The sequence below is a fragment of the Vicugna pacos genome, chromosome 5 (genome assembly GCF_048564905.1).
Source record: "Vicugna pacos chromosome 5, VicPac4, whole genome shotgun sequence".
Lineage (NCBI taxonomy): Eukaryota > Metazoa > Chordata > Mammalia > Artiodactyla > Camelidae > Vicugna > Vicugna pacos.
Genome location: NC_132991.1, coordinates 42882824 through 42904620, shown reverse-complemented (window position 1 = coordinate 42904620; position 21797 = coordinate 42882824). Strand labels below are relative to the sequence as shown.

The 21797-nt window shown below is 32.9% G+C and overlaps 1 protein-coding gene and 1 non-coding gene across 5 annotated transcripts in view; both read left to right on the top strand.

Annotated features, from left to right (window-relative positions):
• Positions 1–21797, top strand: part of FASTKD1 (FAST kinase domains 1) — a 45700-nt gene that overhangs the window by 21200 nt on the left and 2703 nt on the right. For 3 of the 4 annotated variants that reach the window (XM_072961122.1, XM_006213972.4, XM_015247717.3), the window contains exons 5-14: positions 2098–2496; positions 4237–4347; positions 5091–5222; positions 7570–8056; positions 9178–9292; positions 13062–13190; positions 13994–14125; positions 14485–14598; positions 20370–20508; positions 21147–21261. In XM_072961122.1, the coding sequence (XP_072817223.1) occupies positions 2098–2496; positions 4237–4347; positions 5091–5222; positions 7570–8056; positions 9178–9292; positions 13062–13190; positions 13994–14125; positions 14485–14598; positions 20370–20508; positions 21147–21261 (1873 nt within the window). The remainder of the gene's footprint in view (positions 1–2097; positions 2497–4236; positions 4348–5090; positions 5223–7569; positions 8057–9177; positions 9293–13061; positions 13191–13993; positions 14126–14484; positions 14599–20369; positions 20509–21146; positions 21262–21797) is intronic. The other variant, XM_072961123.1, reaches the window with a different exon arrangement.
• On the top strand, positions 6081–6183 carry LOC116280713 (small nucleolar RNA U13). The gene has a single exon (XR_004190202.1). It is a non-coding gene; the product is annotated as a small nucleolar RNA U13 (small nucleolar RNA).

Below are 21797 nucleotides of genomic sequence, written 5' to 3'. Positions count from 1 at the left end.
ATAAGGATAGTGGTGTCTACTGTGCAATGTTGCTATGGGAATTAAGGTGAAATGTATAAAGCATAATGCAGTGTCATTAAGATCTGTGATTTTTTCCTCACTTACAAGCTCATGTGTTTACCTGCCATCCTTAAAACCTCATTTAACCTTAATTACCTCTGTAAAAGCCCTGTCTTAAGTACAGTTACGTTGCTTCTAGGGCTTTCACATATGAACTTGGGGGGAACACAGTTCAGTCTACCATACACCGATGTTCATAGCAACATTAATCACAATAGCCAAGGGTGGAAGCAACCTACAATGTCCATTGACAGATGAATAGACATTCAAAATTTGATATATACCTACAATGGAATATCATTCAGCCTTAAAAAGGAGGAAATTCTGACATATACTACAAGATGGATAAACCTTGAACATATGCTAAATGAAATAAACCAGACACAAAAGGACAAATACTGTATTATTCCACTTTATATGAGGTACCTAGAGTAGTCACATTCATAGAAACAAAGTAGAACGATTGTTGCCAGGGGTTGGGGGAAGGGGAAAATGGGGAGTTATTGTTTAGTGGGTAAGAGGTTTTATTTTGAGAAGATGAAAAAATTCTGTGGGTTATGGTTGTACAACAGTGTCAATGTACTTAACTGTACACTTAAAAATGTTCAAAATGGTAAATTTTATGTTATATATTTCACACACAAATGAAAGTAGCATATAAAAGCAGAGACAATAAAAATCACTGTAGAGGGGGAAGGGATAGCTCAAGTGGTAGAGCGCATGCTTAGCATGCCTGAGGTCCTGGGTTCAATCCCCAGTACCTCTTCTAAAAGTAAATAAATAAATAAATAAATAAATAAACCTAAAAAAAATCATAAAATAGAAGGGAGAAGGGGATAGCTCAAGTGGTAGAACACATGCTTATTATGCATGAAGTCCTGGGTTCAATCCCCAGTACTGCCTCTAAAAAATAAATAAGGCTAATTACCTTCCCCCCAGGAAAAAAACAAAAAAAAATTTTTTTAAATCACTGTAAAGTACATTTTTTAACTTTAAAAAATTCTTATAGACCCATTTGAGCATCTAATGAAATCTTTGGACATTTCCTCATTCTGAACTGCAATTACAAATATATATACAATTAAAAAATCATATCACAGAGTTTTACGGTTAAAATAAATAGCAGTGTTAAGTTACTAATTGATGTTAATTGATGTTAACATTAAACATTTGATTAGAGAAGTCAAAATATTGTACAACTGGGTTTTTAAAAGAATAATTTGTTTAATTGAAAATATTGAAAAAACTTTGAAACAAAAAAATGCAAATGATCCCACTATCCTAATAGTTGAGATAGTTTTAGGTTTACATTTTTATGTCTTTTTTGTAGATTGTTTTATAATTACCATCCCCAGGTGATTGTTATGTATGTTTTCCATTTTGCATTCTTTATTCATTGTTAGGTATATTGTCTTTAAAGTTTTTTGATTGTTGTATCATGTGAGAACTGTCTTTTGAAAGCAGAGACCTCATTTTTGTAATTTTCATGTCTTCTATAATGCCTAGAAGGTTGATTTCTGTTCTTTAAAAGTATTTATTGAATGAAGGAATATTAAATGCTACCTCATGTTCAGTATTGTCTTATCAATCTAGCGTGAAACATTAAAAAACATGAAATCACTCACTGGTGAGAAATATTTTGCCAAGATTTTTATTAGTAAATTACAGATACACAGAGTAGTAAAGCAAAGTCTACTTCCAAAAATATGAAATGAGACTTTTCATCTTCTATTCATGGGCTGTTGGCCCAGAGTGATTTCTGAGTAAAGTTTGCTAAAATTTATTCCTTCAGAGCATTCATCTATAGAATATTATATACACTCAATAAAAAATACTATTTCAATGCTTTTTTTGTCTAAAAGGGTTTAATTACTAAGAGATTTGAGTTCAAGTTTCACTAGTATTTAAAAGAAAAATTTTGTGGTATAAAACCCATAATATTGTTACCAGTTATTTGCCATTTCTAATCATTTAGTCTTAAAATTGTTTATTATTCTTAGATAATGTAAAAATCGTTGCATCTTTTTCCTTTTTCAGGTCCTTGTCTGTTTTGATGGTCAGCATATCTTCTTTAATATCACAGCATTTTCAAGAACAATTAGTGAACAAAACAGAACTTCTTTTTGACACCATAGATTCTTCCCAGGTCAACATTGCAAGAAGAATAGTACAGTTTCTTCGAAATATTAAATATAGTTATTACCCATTATTAGAAAGGTGCAATAAAGTATTTTTAAGCAATGTGAACCACCTTGATTTGGACTCCATCAGTAAAATACTTAGTCTATACCACTCTCTACAATTTCATAGTTTCGAATTTATTTTAATGGCTAAAAAGAGACTAACAGAAATGATTCCTCTGTTTAATCACCCTGCTAGCTTTGCAAAGTTGTTTGTAGCATTGGGACCCATGGCAGGACCTGAAGAAAAGAAACAGTAAGTTCAGCTAAAAATGCTTTTTACTTTTCTTGTTGAGAATATATGGAAACTTCAAGCTTAGATCTCCTTGCAGTTCTCAAAGGCAGAAAAGTCACTCCACTGAACTGTGGAAGGGAGAACGTTCGCTTTTGCCCTGCTCCTTGATTCCTTCTATGATTATTCTAATTTACGTCTCAAACTCATTAGTCTCCCAGTGTGTTCTCAATGAGGGCCAATAATCTTGGCCAGCACAGCAGTGGATGAGGGAGAACACCATTTAAGTGCTATGATTCTCTCTTCTTTAGGCCACAGGACTGGCTTTACACAGAGAGAAAAGACTGCCCAACCCCCAGTATGGAGTGTGGACTATTCAGAATTCTAGTAGTCCTAACAGTGGACCATTTATGCTTTGGTGTCTTCATATTCATCATCAGAAGCATTTATTATGCGCATTGGTATATGTTTCCATTGTCAGGTTTCAGTGATCTTGATCTGTTTCCTATATTTTAAGGATTTCCAGTTTCACCAGATATTGATAGTTGGAAATATTTGGACTGTGTAACAATGAGTACATTTTAAATTAATACATGATTACTAGGTATAAGCAAACAGATAATTATGATACTAAATTCGGTTAAGCTTGGGTTCCAGGAGTTGCAGAATGGAGGTATCTGCATCATTACTCTGTTAGCGAAAACTTCATAATGAGTTTTATTTTTAAGAGTCTTTTGAATTATATGAAGAAATTTAAGGGTATATTTTAAGAGACTACATCAAGATGGGAACAAGATTATTATAAGGACTTTATTGGAATCTTTCTCTCTTTTTTTGTCACCAAGTACTGTTAAAATCTCTTATGCTAAGACAGTACAGAAATTGAATTTGACTGAGTCCCTGCCTTCAAAGAATTTATATTTCATTTGGAAGGATAGAAATATGTAATTGAAGTATGTAAATGCCATGACACTTTAACACAGTTAATGAGTAGGTACTAAAATTAGTACTATAGATAGTAATTGCAGTAGGCAGACAGAAAAGTGAGAAAAATATTGACTAAAATGGTTGAGAAAAGCTATGGGAAAAATCTGGGTTTGAAGTGTTTGATAAGGTTGGTGAAAAGTATGGTGTGGAACTATTCAGGATGAATAGGAAATTAGTTTATCTTCCTTCAGATTTCATGTTTTGGCATGCTTTCTAAATTATTCTGAAAGACACACATATACTTGTAGTACTGCGCTACTTTGGATGGTTTCAAAATGGACCATCTTCGTAAATTTTCATTTTATAGTATTACAGCAAGTACTTAGTATATAAGATTTCTGCTAATACACAGGTGTATTGATTTCCTGGTCAAATCTTACTCAGTTTTCAAAAATTTAGGTATTGTTGGAATATCAGTTGTTAGTTCCTCAGTTCTCTACTACTGAATAATTTTATTTAATCATTATATTTTATAACTATTGTGACCTTGTCTTATTTGAAAATCATTAATTAAACACTTTATCTGTATTTTTTAAGAGATAGTCTAAGATTATACTGAAGCCTTAATTACTTTGAAGAAAACAATATATTTTTCTTTATTCAATAATACTTTATGTTATTCCCAATTATGTGGGGAAAAATAGGAACTATATATTGAATTTACTTTTTGTTTATATTATTTCTTTTCTGGTTTTTTACCTGAGAACTGTTACTTTTTTAAAAATTTCACAAGCTAATCATCAGTTTTTTCAACATAATATTTTTCTTTGCTTCTAGACTTAAGTCCACGATATTATTGATGTCAGAGGAGCTGACTAGTCAGCAAGTCCTGGCAGTGATGGGAGCAATGGAGGAGATGGAAAGCAGAAATTCCTGTCTGATTAAAAAGTAACCTTTCCTGAAATTCATGGTGTTAACTTTAGTTGACATTCATAAGTTGCTGTTTTTTACTGTGGAAAATTAAGTTTTTTTCTATATTCTAGCTGTTGATTTTGAAGAAATAGGGAGCTAACACTTAAGTCGCTATTTATTATCTAAATAATTTGTTTTTCAAAATAGAGATTTTAAAATTGTCTACAACATCTTTCATTTCATTTGCTGCTGTTGTTACTCACAAGCAGAACATAATCTGGGAAAGTGGAGAGTATGGGGCAGGACCCAGCTTTTCAAAAGTATAGTTACTGCAGAACATTTAACAACTATGTGAACTTGAATTGTTTCACACTATAGTCATTACTGTGAGATCATACCACCATACATTGACTTTTTGCTAACTTGAGATAAAAGAAGAAAAAAATGGTTCAGATTATATTTACTTACTTTTTTATTATTTATTATATATTCCTTTTAAAAATATTCTTTCTGTCCTAATTCCTCTAACTTATTGCCTCTTACCATTTCCCATTGCTTTTAAGTATCTCCGTAAGAAGGCCAGGGGATTTAAGAAAGAAAATTAAGTCAGTTTTACATTTCTATCACCATCTTGAAACAGTTCTTCAACAACAGAAAACCTTGTGGCATTTATTACAGTTTCTCCAGCACAGAGCATGTCTGGCATGAAACAGCTCCTCAGTAAAAGTTTAATAAATAAATGAATGAACTGGTTATAATACATGTTTTATTCTTTTTAGAATTGCATCAATTCTGCATAAACATTTGGACAACTATAAACCAGTAGAGTTATTGAAGATAACTCAAGCATTGATTTTTCTACGTTTTCAAAGTAAGGAGCTTTTTGCGAAACTCAGAGAAGTATTGCTTAGGTAAGATTAAAATAGATATGTTTGTTTAGTCTTTCATTTTATAATCTAGTTGACTCAGTGTTGGTTTTGTATAATTATGTATAGAGTTGTTGGAACTTTTGAAAGCAGAAATTATTAATAGTGTTAAGACATTTATCTCGACCATACCTATTCTGCCAGTGCTTATGTTTGGTATATTTTGAGATGGAAATGAGGCCAGTAGGGTGATGAGTTCCCTAGGGCATGAATAGACAAAGCCAAGCCTTTCTCCTTTCCTGCAGGAATGGATTAACCATGAGAAGACTGGAGCTGCTGATGGAAACAAAGCTTCATTTTGGAGTGCTCACACTTAAGGGGCCTTCAGCCTACTTACTTGCCTGTTTTAACATTTTAAATTTATAATTTTAAAAATAAAATACGTGGGGGTAATGTTAGTGAAAAAGTATTTCATGTAGATTTTTCCTTTTATAATTTAAAATTCTCCACAGTTCTATGGATATAGCATTCATATTTTATCTAAGAAGTTGGTAGGAATATCCACTGGGCAATTTCTGGAAACAGACAGATACAGCTTTTGGGGGTTTTCTTTTCTTTCTCTCTCTCTCTCTCTTTTTTTCTTTTTATTGGGGGAGGTAATTAGGTTTACTTATTTATTTATTTTTGATGGAGGTGCTGGGGATTGAACCCAGAACCTTGCACATGCTAAGCATGTGCTCTACCACTTGAGCTATACTCTCCCCCTTAGGGCTTTCTTTTCTTTATATAAAATAGTGTATTAATTTTTTGTGGTCATAAGATTAAAATATTTATTTAGTACTTATTGAGTGCCTACTTTGTGTCAGGCAGTGGGCCAGATAATTATATAGAAATCATTCTGAGGTCCTTTTTAGGTTCATAGGCATGATGATTGGGTGTTCACACTATAGTGTGTGATGTGCCTCCTTCAAACCAGCTATGATGTCGGCACATGACCTGTCTGATGTTAAAAAAAAATCATTTTGAAAACAGAAAGAAGTATAAAGAAGAAAATAAAAATCATTCATAAACTCTTGCATCTATGGTCAATAATTTTGTTTATTTCCTTGTGGTATATGCTTACATATATGTCTATATATGTATATCTGTATATGTGTGTATATATATGTATTTTTTTTTCTTTCATAGTTGAGAATCATGAGCATACAGTTTTGTATTCTCCCCCACAACCCTAACAGCATTTTCCCACATCATTTAGAACTATTTGTAAATGTTTTTAGTGATTGGATATTACCCATCACATGGTATCACCCATACCATAACTCACTTACCTCTTCCTCATCATGGGGGTATTCAAATCATTTTCAAATTTTAGCCGCATAAAAAATATGGCATAACACAAATCTTTGCCTACATTTTAGATTATTTTCTTGGGTTAGTTTCCTAGACAGAGTTTTTTTTTAACTTTTTTTTATTGAGTTATAGTCATTTTACAATGTTGTGTCAACTTCCAGTGTAGAGCACAATTTTTCAGTTAGATATGAACATACATACATTCATTGTCACATTCTCTTTCGCTGTGCCTAGACGGAGATTGATCATGTCAAGTGATATAATTACTTTTAAACTTCATAAGCCATACTGCTAAATTACTTTCCAGAGAGGTTATGCCAACTTTTAAGTTTACTATTAGTGAATGAGAAAACTGGTATCCGTGTACCCTTGCTAGCATTGAATATTATCATTATTTTAATATGCTAATTGAATATTTTAAAAAGTAACACAATTTTCTTTTAATTTAGATTTGATTAACTCTTCTAAACCTAGAGATGTTTTAAAGGCTCCCAGTTTATAATTTGTATTTTAACAACTGCTATTCTGGTGGTGGAACTCTTACCACAGGGGTTTGTGAAAGGAGGAGGAGAGAATGGGGTCAGTTGTATGCCCTGTGTTATCTGGGTTTTTGTTTTTTTAAGGTTGGACTGCTTACACAGTAGAACTAAGGGGGGAATCACTAATACTGAGTGGTCACTGTTTGCCAGGGCCTGTTCTAGGTCATACCAGCTCCTGACGGGTCATATCAGAAAGCCCAAATTCTGTCTCCCTCAACAGCACTGCAAACATTGTTCTGACACTGACCTTTTGTTTATCAAGGACTGTGGTTTTATTTTTGCATAAAAAATGTAGGATGTGCTTTAGAACATCTTAAGGATTCCCTTAATAGTGCTTTATGTATTTGAATTTATCTAATTCTTCTTAATTTATATATAAAGCCTGTCATACCTATTCATTATAATAATTATATGTTCATATTTTAATACTTATATATATTTTAGGTTTTGCTGCTGATGTATTCATTTTGTTCTTTTCATTTTTCCCTCTTTCTTTATAGTTATTTGAAAGTCAGTGTCATGCCTACTGAGATTTCCATCCTGGTCTGTGCTCTTTCCATGCTTCCTTCTCCTCACCTAGACGAAGCAAGGATATCTCAGATTGAAGCAGTCTTACCACAGTGTGACTTAAATGAACTGAATGGTTTTGCCACATATGTTTTAAGATGTGTTCAGTATGATCACTTGTATCTGGATAATACTACTGGGAAACAGTTGAAACTACTTCAAAAATTAGATCACTATGGTCATCAGAGACTACAAAAATGCAACAGTTTGAATCTGTTATGGGAAGAACTTAAATCTTTAAAAGGAGACTGGTTTCCTGATACACTTCTTGAAGAGACAGTTGCTACGTTACAGCGTTTGATGGATGAAATTAATTACATAAATGTCGCAGGAATTGCATCTTTTATTTCTAGAACTAACTACCTCAGTACTTCACTACTTGATAGGATAGCCTCAGTGGTCGTTCAGCAAATTGAGAAGGTGAAATTCAGATGTTACACGTTAATATTATATGGTTGTCAACTTCTAGAATCATAAATGTTTATCATAAGTACTTTGAGAACTTCATTATAATTTGAAGTTTAAAAATTAAACTCTACCCCCCCCAAAAAAGTAAAATAATAAAAATGGAACTCTAGTTTCTGATTCAGCAACTTGTCATTCCTCCCCTTAAAGCCTCTTTCTCCAGCAGAGCAGATTTGGGGAGACCAGCTGTAATCCTTTGGTTCATTACCAATGTTGTTAAGATTAGTAGTCAAAATTCATTGACTAGAAGGAACTACTTAAAACAATATAATTGTATTATTATGAATGGCTTATGGAGTATGAATGGCTTTTGTTTTCCTTTTCATTTTCTATAATCCTGTGATAATTACTTTCACTATTTAAAAACTATTCAAAAGTGTAAGATAAGTGTGAAAATTGAGAAAATTATAGGGTATTCCCTGACTTCAGTATTCTTAAATTGTCAGTTGTCTTCTTACAGATTTACTTCTGGAACTTGTAAAATGCTCTTTATTGGAGTATGTGAGAAGACAAGCATTTAGAAAATCTATTGTTTATATCAGGATACAGCTTTTACTTAGAAGGCAGTATTTCTAATAAATGAAAATAAAAGTCTGTCTTTTTGCTTAGCAAGTGCCTGCAGTCATTAAGTATTGAATGAATGAAATTTTAAAAGTGAATGAATGAAAGAAAAATTCTGGTTATTATTGTAAACTAAGAAACTTCCTTAATTTCATTGTATGATGACTCTTTAAAATGCACTAATGTCATGGAAATTAGTCGATACTATTTTCTAGCATTTTAATGGCTAAAGGATTCTAGAACAGGCTTTTACACCTAACAAAATCAATTTGTAGATTATCTGATGTATTTTTTCTGCATTAACATTTACAGTTACTTGAAATTCGTGGTAGAATTAAATAGATGATAGCAAAGTAGAAAACTTAGTAAACAGAGAGATACATATGTCATTTAACTGTGGGCATGGTCATTTAACTATAGGCATGTTAAAAACTTCTACCTAAAATAATAATTAGGTTAAATTTGTTTTATTTCATTGAGGTTTAAACAATAACTTTTTTGTTCTATTTACACAGATCCATCCTTTTGCAATCCTTGCTGTAATTCTTCCATTCAGCATCTTGAACTATGATCCACCTCAAAAGGATGAATTTTTTGGCACTTGCATTCAACACCTTAATTCTTACTTAAGTAGGTATATTGTTTGGTAATACAATGATGAGGAGGTTGGAGGATATTGTTGCTCTTTTTTAAGGGACAATGATGATAGCCAGGAATTTTATATCTTAAAATATGTTTTGGATCAATTTTTGGAACCTTTTTATTATGAAAAATGTCACACATTAAAAAGTGAAAGAACTGAACAAGTAGCACCTATAAACTCAGAATCAATAATTGTGAACATTTTATTATCTTTGCTTTACTATTTGTTTCTCTTGCTCTCTGATTTTTTTCCAAGCTGTATTTCAAAGTAAGTTGTAAGTTGTGACCCCTCACCCCTAGCTGCTTAGGCAGACTCCTAAGAATAATGATCTCCTAAGTCACCACAATACTATTTTCACACCTAAGAAAATTAAATCCCTTGATAGCTAATACACAATCCATTTTTTTCTTTTCCATTCTGGTATATTACAAGATACTGAATATAGTTCCTTGTGCTACACAATCCACTTTTAAATCTTCCTCATTATTCTCAAAATGCCTTATTTAGAGTGGTTATTTTGAACCTGGGATCCAATCAAGCTTCACTCATTCCATTAGGTTATCTCTTTAGTCTCTTCTCTGCTTTTTGTTTTGGTTGGTTTGTTTGCTCTGCACTGACTTGAGGGAAAGAATTTTATTTTTTTCTAATTTTATTATCTTTTCAAATACATAGAAAAATTGAAAGAACAGTGTGACAAACATCTGTATACTGTACACCCACAATGTAGCTTTTGAATAATGATTAACATTTTGCTGCATTTGCTGTGTGTATATGTGGTGTGTGTATGTGTGTGTATATGATTAACTGTTTGAAGCATCAGCACTAAATACTTCAGGTTATAAGGACATTCTCCTATATAAATACAATATCAGTATCACACTTAAGAAAATGAACAAGTACTATATACTACCTACTGAGTCCATAATAAAAGTTCCCGGTTGTCACCAAATTGTCTCAAATTTTTTAAAAAGCAACTAGTGTTGAATTGGTTATGTCACTTTCTCCCTATCCTTTTTTTCCCTTGATCTTTATTTTTTTGTAAAAGAGATTGGCCATATATTGTGGATTGCGCCTGGATTTGTCTGAGTGCTTTCTTTTAACTTGCTCCTCCATCTTCTGTATTTCTAGTAAACTGGAATTTAGTTATTGATGCTGAATTAAATTCAGATTAAACATTTTCAGCAAAAATGCCTTATAAGTGATGCTATATACCTGATATTTGTGTTACATCTAGGGACATATAACATTTGACTGTTTCTGTTAATTTTAATGTAGAAAACAAATATTTCTTAAAGTCCTTAGTAGATGTTTATTAATTGTTGGAAAGGTTGCTGCTCTGGGGCTGATTATTATGAGTCTCTTAAAAAAGTCTTTACATAGTGTTTCAGTACTGGAAAAAGTGAAATAAAAATATTCCTTCCTACTTTTGGCCTTAGCAGAAGCAGCATGTGAGGATAACAGAGGCAGGAAATTATTATTTTTTCTTTCCATTCTTTATTTTGGGTTCTGAATGTTGTTTGGTTGTTTGGCCTTCAAGGAAAAGGGATTTACAGGGCTTCTCTTCTCAGACCCATACCTCTTACTTGCCAATTACTGCCTTTTCAGTCAACATTCACCAAATACTTTATTGTCAGGCAGTCTTTTAGTCACTGGGGATACAGGAGAGAATAAAGACAAATAGACTTTACCATCATTGAATTTACTTTCTGGTGGGGTGAGACTGGTATAAACAATAAATGAATACATAAGGTCAGGTGGTGATAAGTACTCAAGAACACTAGGGCGGGGTAGGTGTGGAGGATGGAGGATGGTGGGGTGGGTGGGCTGGAGTGCCATTTTAGATCTAGGAGTCAGGGACCGCCTCCTGGAGGAGGTGTCATTGACCATGAATTGAACGAAGTGGGAGAGTGATCCATGGCCAGAGGTGGGGAAGAGAACCCCAGCACAAAGAAAGCAAGTACAAAGGGCCCTGAGGTGAGAGCATGCTTGATTTCTTTCTGGAACAGCAGATTCAATGTGGCAGGAATAGAATGAGGGTGACTGATTTGGTAGGGAAAGTGGTTGGAGAGGCAGCCAGAGACTCTCTTCCTCAGAGCTTTTTGCTGTGCTAGAAGAGTAAGAAATCCTCATTCTGTCATCCACCAAGCAACTAATACTTAAGTAGTAGCTGCTATGTCCAGCATAAGGTGCTAGGCTCTATATTAGGGTATGTTTCTCTAGACCTGTAGATCGCTAGTTAGGCTGTGTGAGACCAGTATAAATATATCAATTGTGTCAGTATCATGTTCTTGGACTTTTCTATGTGTTTGTGGGATCTGTAGGCCAGATCGTGTCTTACTATGTCTAGTACTGTGTCTCTAATAGACAAGTAAATTGGGACTGTGATATGTGTATGTTTATTTGTGTATGGGTGTATGCATTGTGTAGCATTATATATACCCCCTTTTAGTAACACAACTATATACGGAAAGATGAGACTTTGAATGTGCTCTCCTGGTTGTTCAATTGTGTGTCAACAACCAGAAGGAAATGAAAGTACTTTTTTTTTTCTTTTCAAATAAAAGATACAAGAGATGAGAGGTTGAAAAGTACAGCTTTGATTTTTTTTTTAAGACTTACTGAGAGACTAGAAAATTCTTGGAGACCTTATATTAGCAAAATTTTGATTAGCTAATAGATAAATAATTTTCTTTACTTTGAGTAAATGTTAGTTTTGACATACCAGTTTTGCTGGTAGAGATCATCATTATTAACCTTGTTTGTGAATTAATCTTGCTTTACTAAATAAACTCAGCAAAACATTGAAAAGATTTAACATCTTTTTTTGTCCTTTGTAAGGGCATTGCTACTAATGGGGCATTTTAGATGATCCCTTCCTTCTCATCAGAAATATCTCTTGAATGAGGTAAATCAGGTGCATAACCTGAAGCTGTATACCCTGGAACAGTCACCATCACCTGGATGACAGCTAAGGGAAGAGGTGCTAGGTGAGACCTGAGCTTCATATGTGTCTACTCTCAGCCTGGAGATCTGAGCAGCGCAAGATAGTGGTTCAGGATCCAGAGCTGGACTCTCCAGGTTAAACCCGACCCTCCACTTGGCTAGCCCTGTGACTCAGGGCAAATCATTTAATTTCTCTGTGCCTCAGTATACTCAGTGCATAAAGCAGAGATAATAATCACTCCTGCTATACACTGAAGTGAGGTTTAAATAAGGTGATATTTGTAAAGTGCTTAGAATGATACCTAACAGATGCTGAGCACTGTTATCATCAACACAGAGAGACTGGGATCACTTCTTATTTTAAATACTATACTGACCTTTTGTTTTGAATCTTTCTGTTTTCAAGGCAATTTTAAAAACTTTTAAAGGAAGTATAAAAATAACAAAAACATTCACATATCCTTTATATATATATGTGTGTGTGTGTGTGTGTGTGTGTGTGTGTGTGTGTATGTGTGTATATGTGTGTATGTATATTACGAATTTATCCAAGTTGAATCACCCAAGGAATCAGCACCCAGCTCAAGAAACAGAATATTAGCATTGTATCCTCCTCCCCTGGTCCCCTCTCCTACTCTACCTCCATCCAGAGGTAACCACTTTACCACTATCCTGACTTATAACAGATTAATTTTGTCAAGGCTGTGTTTTTATCTGTTTTTAAAAACCTGGTTTTACCTGAATAAAATATGTATTTATATATATGTGAGACAGCAGTACATTTAATTTTTTTTAATCTTAATTTTGTTCTAGGTATATTGGATCCTCTCATGTTAGTGTTTCTTGGTTTCTCTCTGGCCACACTTGAATATTTTCCAGAAGATCTACAAAAGGCAATTTTTAACATCAAATTCTTAGCCAAATTAGATTCTCAACTTGAATGTATGTATCTACATTTTACTTTAATAAATTATCATTTGTATTTTGTATCCGTGTTTCAGCTCTACCTATATACTTACCAAAGCATTTAAATGTAAATGTTTTTTTTTCTGTTTATTAAAGTATTTCTGATTATTGTAGAGAATTTGGAATACAGAACAATAGAAAATAGAAAATATAAGATTATTCATAACCTTACCACAAGTGAAACTACCACTTTTAATGTTTTGGAGTGTTTATTCTGTCTCTCTCCTGCCCTCATGTATATGTTTTTATAAATATATATATATAAAACAAAATTTGGATATATTCACTTTTGTATGTTGCCGTTTCTCATTGAACTATATTTTGAACAATTGAATATTTTTTGATGTTATGAATTTTTAGTGTCTACAGAATCTGCCATTATGTGGAAGTAATAAAATTTATTTGTTATCATGTAGGTTGTTTTCAGTTCTTCATTACTATAAATAATGATTGTTATACATGAGTCATTGCCCTTGTCTTTGTTTCCTTAAGATAGAGTGCTAAATGTGGAATATTAGGTGAATGAAGATTCTTCGGTAGTATTTCTTAAAATGTAATTTTAATATTCATAATTATTGGAAACAACAGGTGTTTGTTCTAATCATGCCACTGAATGTAGTAATTTAAAAAAAACAAAGCATGTATATGCAAATGAAATGATTTTATAATATGAGAATAAAAGTTACAGTCAATGATGGGAATAAATGAATGTGAAAAATGGATTGTCTTTGCAAGGTTAAAGATATCATAGTCCATTAATATATATTTTTTAATTTCAGTGTTACGTTCATCTTTAAATCTGAGAGTCCAATTTCGTCTTATGGAATTAAATAGAGCAGTCTGCTTGGAATGTCCTGAATATCAGATTCCATGGTTTCACGACCGATTCTGTCAACAACAGTATAATAAAGGTTTGAGTTTTCTTTGGGTCAGAAAGTAAAGCTTAATTCTGAGGTATATTATTAGGTAGTGCACTCTTATTATTGTTAAACCTAACCATGACACCAGAGTTCCCAAGACAGCCATGACCTGTATAATGGGAACATTTTGTAGATGAGATATGTGTTGTATGAATTTCTTAATACTTCGGACACAACCTCTTTTGGTTGAAAGCCAAAGAACTTGTACTGAATTTAGTATCACTGCTTATTGTATTACATTGAAGCTCTTGTTGGAAATATTAATCTTTATTTTTCAGTTTTAGCCTTGGGTTGATTTTCATTCAAAAACTGATTAATTTAAATGAACTAATTATTTTATTTTCCTAAAGATACTGGCAGCATGAATGGAGCACAGCAGCAGATTTATCAAATGTTAGCGGAGATACTAGGAGGAATCAATTTTGTGAAAGCCTCGGTTCTTACACCTTATTATTACACGATTGGTAAGTCTTCGGGAGGTTACTAGCTACTTTCAGAAGATCAAACTATTCTAAATGGAATTATCTCCTCAGTTGGAATTTTAAAATGTTTATTTGAATTTTTTCATTATCTTGAAAATTTTCAAATACACAAAAATGGAAAGAACAGTACAATGAATTCTCAAGTTCCAATGGCCCAACTTCGATAACCAACAGCATTTTGCTGTTCTTCAAAAAATTTTTTTAAAGGTCAGTCTTTCACCAGTTCTAATTGAAACCAGATTCAGATTCACTGAACATTTCTGGATCTTCAAAAGATTCTGTTCTCTTCACTCAGTGAGGTAAAGTCAGGAAATGACTTCGCACCTCAATTTCCTTGTTTTAAGTTCATTTCAAAAACTAAATTAGAATATCCACCTGGACAGAGATTTCCATAGGTATGTGCTCAACCCAAACATAGGTAACCTTGTTTCTCAGTGGTCTAGCAGTAGAAGGTATCCTGATTTAATTGTGAATAATAGAAAGCGGATGGGCTAGCTGATATACTGGTTGGCAATATAAGAGTTTTTAAAGTTTGCTAAATTCAAATAGTGGGTTTAAGTGAAAAAGTGAGATTTTAAGAGGATTAAAAAGCCTTCTAAATTTAAGTTTAGAAGACATCTGCATATATACAGGATGTTTTAAAGGATTAGAAGCTTGATATACATTAATAATGAAAATGGCTGCTCAACGTCAAATACTATTACAAACCATATTATTAGTAATAACAAGAAAATCCATAGTCCCACTGTATTCTGTTCTTCAGACACATCTTAGTATTGTATTCTTTTTTTGAGTATTGCATTTTATGAAAAACAGTGACAAGTAAACAAAGGAAATCATGTCTTAGAACAAGGGAGGACTGGGACTTCATGGATTTCAATCCTTGAGCAAGTTCTTAAACCTCTGAACCTTATTAGTTTCTTCCTCTGTGAAATGGGAATAATAATATTTCCTTAATAGGATTAACTGAAATATTGCATGAAAAGTGCTTAGCACTACCCTTTGAACTTAGTGTTCAATAAATTTTATTTTAAGAAAGGTAGAAATGTTTAGTCTGAAAACTATAAGTCTTATGGTAAACATAATTGTTTTAAAATGTTTGAAGGGTTATTATTGTGAAAGAAGAATTAGATGTCTCTATCTCAAGGGTAAAAAAATGGTAAAAAAATTAAAGTAAGCAGATTTTAACTCAGTATAAGGAGAATTTTATGAAAGACTTGTCAAAGCCTTGTGAAGAAGAAGTGTTCAGGCAGAGGCTGATCAGATGGTGGGGTGTGTGTATGTGTGTGTGAGATTTCTGTGCTTGGCAGGAGGCTGACCCAGATGGTCGTTAATACCCTCATCTTGCACTACCGAACACATACTCTCAGTTGTTTGGTTTTAAATTAGTCAGGATTAGGTTTACCTATGAGTGACAAAAATCCACAAATAACAATAACTTAACAAAGTTTATTTCCTTCTTCCTTACACATAAGGTGTCCAGGGCTGGGATGCCAGCTGCACAGACATTAAGGATCCAGGATCTTTGTACTTTATCATGTCTACCCATCTTCAGCATGTAGCTTCCACTTCGTGGTCTGAGATGGCTGCTTCTGCTTCAGCCAACACATCTACAATCCAAGCAAGAGGGAAGGAAAAGGAAGGGTGCCCCTTTAAGCATAGTTACCTAAGCTTGCAGTACCATTTTAAATTATACCTCATGGCCACACTTGCCTGCAAGTGAGTTTAGAGAATGTGGTTTTTAGATGGGAGGGGTATAGCTCAGTGGTAGAGTACGTGCTTAGCATGCACAAGGTCCTAGGTTCAATCCGCAGTACCTCCATTAAAAAAAAAAAGGAAAGAAAAAAGAAAATGTGGTAGGGGGAGTTCTTTTTCTTAAATTGAAGCACAGTTTACAATGTTGTGTCAATTTCTGGTGTACAGCATAATGTTTCAGTCATACATGTACATACACATATTCCTTTTCATATTCGTTTTCACTATAGGTTACTACAGGATATTGAATATAGTTCCCTGTGCTATATAGTGAAAACTTGTTGTTTATCATTTTATGTATAGTAGTTAGTATCTGTAAATTGTGAACTCCTAATTTATCCCTTACCAACTCCTTTAACCCCTGGAAACAGTAAGTTTGTTTTCTACGTCTGTGAGTCCGTTTCTGTTTTGTGAATAAGTTCATTTGTGTCATTTTTTTAGATTCCACATATAAGTGATATGATACAGTATTTTTCTTTCTCTTTCTGGCTTACTTCACTTAGAATAATGATCTCCAGGTCCATTCATGTTGCTGCAAATGGCACTATTTTATTCTTTTTTATGTCTGAGCAGTATTCCATTGTGTGTGTGTTTGTGTGTGTGTGTATATATATATATATATATATATATATACACCACATCTTCTTTATCCAGTCATCAATTCATGGACATTTAGATTGTTTCCATGTCTTGACTATTGTAAATAGTGCTGCTATGAACATTGGGGAGCATTTATCTTTTTTTTTTTTGCATTTATCTTTTTTAATTGGAGTTTTCTCCAGATATATGCCCAGGAGTGGGATTGCTGGATCGTATGGCAAATCTATCTTTAATTTTTTAAGGAATCTCCATTCTGTTTTCCATAATGGCTGCACCAAACTGTGTTCCCGCCAACAGTGTAGGAGGGTTCCCTTCACACCCTCTCCAGCATTTATTGTTTGTGGACTTTTTAATCATGGCCATTCTAACTAGTGTGAGGTGATATCTCATTGTAGTTTTGAAGAAAATGTGGTTTTTATTTGGGTGGCCATGTACCCAGCTAAGATTTAGGGACTCTTATTAACAGTGAAGGGAAGTGTTAGGTATTGGGTGACAATTTGCCGTCTCTGCCAAAGTTACTTTAAAAGACAGATACACTCCTGTTTAACTGTGCTGTTTAAAAGATGTATACTCCTACAAACCAGACATAGAAAACAAACTATAGTTACTAGAGGAGAAAGGCAGGGAGGGATAGATTAGGAGTTTGGGATTAACAGATACACACTACTGTATATAAAATAGAGAAACAACAAGGACCTGCTGTATAGCACAGGGAAGTATATTCACTTTCTTGTAATAAGCTATAATGGAAAAGAAACTGAAAAATACATATATTTATGTATGTATATGTATAACTGAATCACTTTGCTGTACACCTGAAACTAACATTGTAAATCGACTATACTTTAATAAAAAAAAAAGAATAAAATTTTTTTAAAAGATAAATATACTCCTTATAAGTAATGCTCACAGAAGAAAAGGCACTACAATATGAATGTAAAAAGAGTCTGTAATCCCATTTCATAATAATTTAAAATTACAGAGCACCAACTTTAGGATAGGCGTGACAGCTGGCTCTTTATTCCTCTTAGCACATTTTATTCTTTTTATTTGTTTTGCTGATATTTATTTCAAACTAGAAATATTATATATCCATTGTAAAACATTTGGAAAATACATAAAAGTGAAAAGAAGGGAAAAATTACATGTAACACATGTAATTAGGACTGAAACTAGGATTATTATATCCCAAGCCCATTGTAATTCCAATTCATATTTGTACCTCATGCTGTCAAGAGGCTTATTTGTATGTGAAAAAATATATAAATCATTAAACGTAAGATTTAATCAGTAATATTTGTGTGTAAGGATATGGTATACCTATGATAATACAATAGTATGATTAAGAACTAGGGATTGGGAGCATTGCTTAAGGTATTAAAAAAAACACTCACTTATATGCTACCTAACACATGCTTATAGAAAAACCAGAAAGGACAGATAACAAAAAAAGGAAAATCTTTACTTTTAGTGTCTGTTCTCTTTCCAACTTTTTTTTTTCATTTTCAATGATATTTGTTGTTTTCTTTCTAATTTTACAAGCAATACATGTTCATGTTTACAAGCAATACATATTTTTTAAAGTTCTGACTTTTTAAAAACCAAAAAAGGCTTATTTTATAGTATTTGTAACTTTGTTTATATATTGTGAATATTTTTCTATGCCAACAAATATACAAGATTTTTAATGACTGCCTAATTTTTCAGTGAATGAGTATGCTATGATTTATTAAGGTTTTTTGCTGGTATTTGCATCTTTCAAAAACAATGCTGCAATTTCATATGAAAACAACAATAGTAATTGATACACTTACATTTTCCTTATTATGTTAGATATTATTTTATTTTATATATAATAAACATTTATTATGTCCCTCTAAGGTTCACAAATAGTTGTATTTTATGATAAGGAAACTTAGGTTTATGATAGGAAACTTAGAGGTTGTTTGCCCAAGGTTATATAGCTGACAAATGTCAAAGCCGGGGTGACCTAGGCATTCTAGCTCCAGAATTCACTCTTTTAATGAGAAAACTGTGTTTCATGTTTGATAATTGACTGAAAGATGCTTCAGTTCCCCAGTTTCCCTTATATGTAAAAAGTAGGTAATTAAACCTATTCTTTCTTCCTTTTCATTCATTTTTTTTCATTTTTCTTTTTTGCCTTGATTTCAATACTTTTATGATTATTTTTACTATGAAAAAATTTCAAACATACAAAAATAGAGAGAATAGTATAATGAACCCCCATCCAGCATCAAAAATTATCAACACTTAACTAACCAGAGTCCCACGTGATCCCGTGAGCAGGTCACAGATAATATATCATTTCAGAATGTATGTCTAAAAGGATACATAACCACAGTACTATCATTTTCACCCCTACAATTATTCATAAGAATTTGTTAGTGTTACATAGCTTATCAATGTTCAAATGTCTCAATTATCTTTTATATGTTTTATTTTGTTAAAATTGGGATCCAGATTATACATTTGATTTGTCTTTTTACATTCTACTTTCTCTCTTTTTTCCCCTTACAATTTATTTATTGAAAAAAAATTTTTTTCATATTTTGGACTTTTCCAGTTTCAACCCTGTGGTGTCATTCAACATGCTCCTGCATCCCCTGTTTTTCCTGTAAACCAGTAGTTAGATCTAGAGTTTTAATTAGATTAAGTTTAGTGGGGAGTTTTTGGCCAGCTCTTTCACAGGTGGTATGTGCTTCTTACTGCATCTTGTCAGAAGACATATGATTCTGGTTGTATTCTTTTTACTATATTAAGGCTCATCAGTGTGTTTGTATGTCATCAGCTCACCCATTAGGAAGTTCTCCCATCAGCTTTTCACCTACTGATTTTAGCAGCCATTAAAATTATTGCCTAAATCCATCATTCTTCAGGATGACGCAGTAGTGATATTCCACATCTATCATTTCTTCTGCATTTATTAGTTGGAATTTGCCTGAAAAGAACTTCCCTGCATCAGCTATTTAGTTACCGTATGTGCAGGAAGGACGAGGATACATGCTTGAATCTTTGTCTTTACCAATTTTCACATGAGTTGCTTTAGCTTCCTCCAATTGTGACCAAGAGATTTAAGGGGATTAAAATAAAACTCCTTAATGTGATTTGGCCTAGTGCAGAGCTAAATATAGCCCCTGTGCTATACGATAGTTTAATAATACTTGCTGGTTGATTTTTATTGATTGATTTTCAAAGAGGCGCTCTTGTACTAGACCGTATAAAATAAGTTGGATAATTAGTGAAGTACCTTATTCTGTGTGTGTGTGTGTGTGTGTGTGTACGTGTACATACCTGTATATGTATTTAAAATATATCTTAAATTTTGACCTGTAAGAGTGTATCTAATTCATACTATTTATTCTTGTACTTCCTTATAGATTTTGAGTGTATCTTGGATAAAAGAAAAAAACCTCTTCCATATGGAAGCCATAATATAACTTTGGAAAAACTTCCAAAAATGTACTTGGAATCAAATACTCAAATAACTGGATCAAGACTGCCACCAGGAGCTGAAAAGTAACTCTCTCAGTTTCAGATTTTGTTATCTAAATGTTAAATGTGTTATAATTTAATGAACTCAGCTATCAAGGATTGATTATAGTAGAATCTGCTCATGTACTTCATGTGTTCTACTGACATCTTTGCTTTTCTTGTGCCTTTCTGCCTTAATGTCCATCCTTCACTGTCTGAAGTCTAGTGGTCTCTAAAGAGCTAACCTTCAAGTTGTCCTCAGTGGAAGTAAATATTATCTTCTTTGGACCTCCCATGCCTCCCTACTTTTCTGATAGCACATAGCTGTTTCTGACACTGCATTACAGTAACTATGTTATATGTTCTCTGTTCAATTATAAGGTCTCTCTTTATTCTGCTATCCCTCACAGTGCCTTACATATGGTAGGTGCATAATAAATATGTATTGGACAAAAACCAAATAGATGAAAGCATGCAAATACTTAACTATAATTTGGTTTAATTCTAATGAGTAGGATCACTTGTCATTAATTACTAATTTAAATAGAAAAATAATTTGGTATACTCATTTATTCATTTGGGTTTTTTTAGTTTATAAAAATGCAACCTTGTTCCTGAAGGTGTATAATTATTCAGTTTCTTATTTAATTTCAGAAGTAAATATTTATTTTTATCTCATGTAGGATTGCTTTGGAATTTTTGGATTCGAGAGCATTTTGTAGAAACATCCCTCATTTAAAAGGAAAATCTGCTATGAAAAAACGACATTTGGAAATTTTGGGGTATCGTGTAATTCAGGTATGAAATACTTACATAATTCAGCCTCTAAAAAACCCAGAGACACTGGTTGTACATGTGTCCCCTTTCAATGTGAAAGTTGTAGAATTATCTTTTTTTTAATATTAAAAAAAAGTTATATTAAAAATCTCAGAAACAAAACACCCTGTATTTTTTTTTGAAGAATAGTAAATAAAAATCTTTTAAAAAATTGTCTCTAAAAGACCTCTTGATTTTTATATTTATCTTACAATAAAGGTAGGATAGCATTGTTGAGAAAGACTAGTGTATAAATATGAGAAAGACAAATGGGAAAAAATGTCCATTGTTGGTATTGTAAGAAGAGGAGGATGAAAGAAGCTGTGAGGCAGAAAAGGGTCTTCCAGGTGTTGCCATGAAGAAGGACCCACTTGGCTTCCAAAAAGCATTCAAAGGCTATGCTTATGTAAACTAATGTCTTAGGGTTCTTAGAGCTCTGCTCAGTATGCTTAGAAGTCTTCCCTGATGTTTTTTGTTGTTGCTTTAAAACTTTCATTCATACTGCATTACTTATTTTA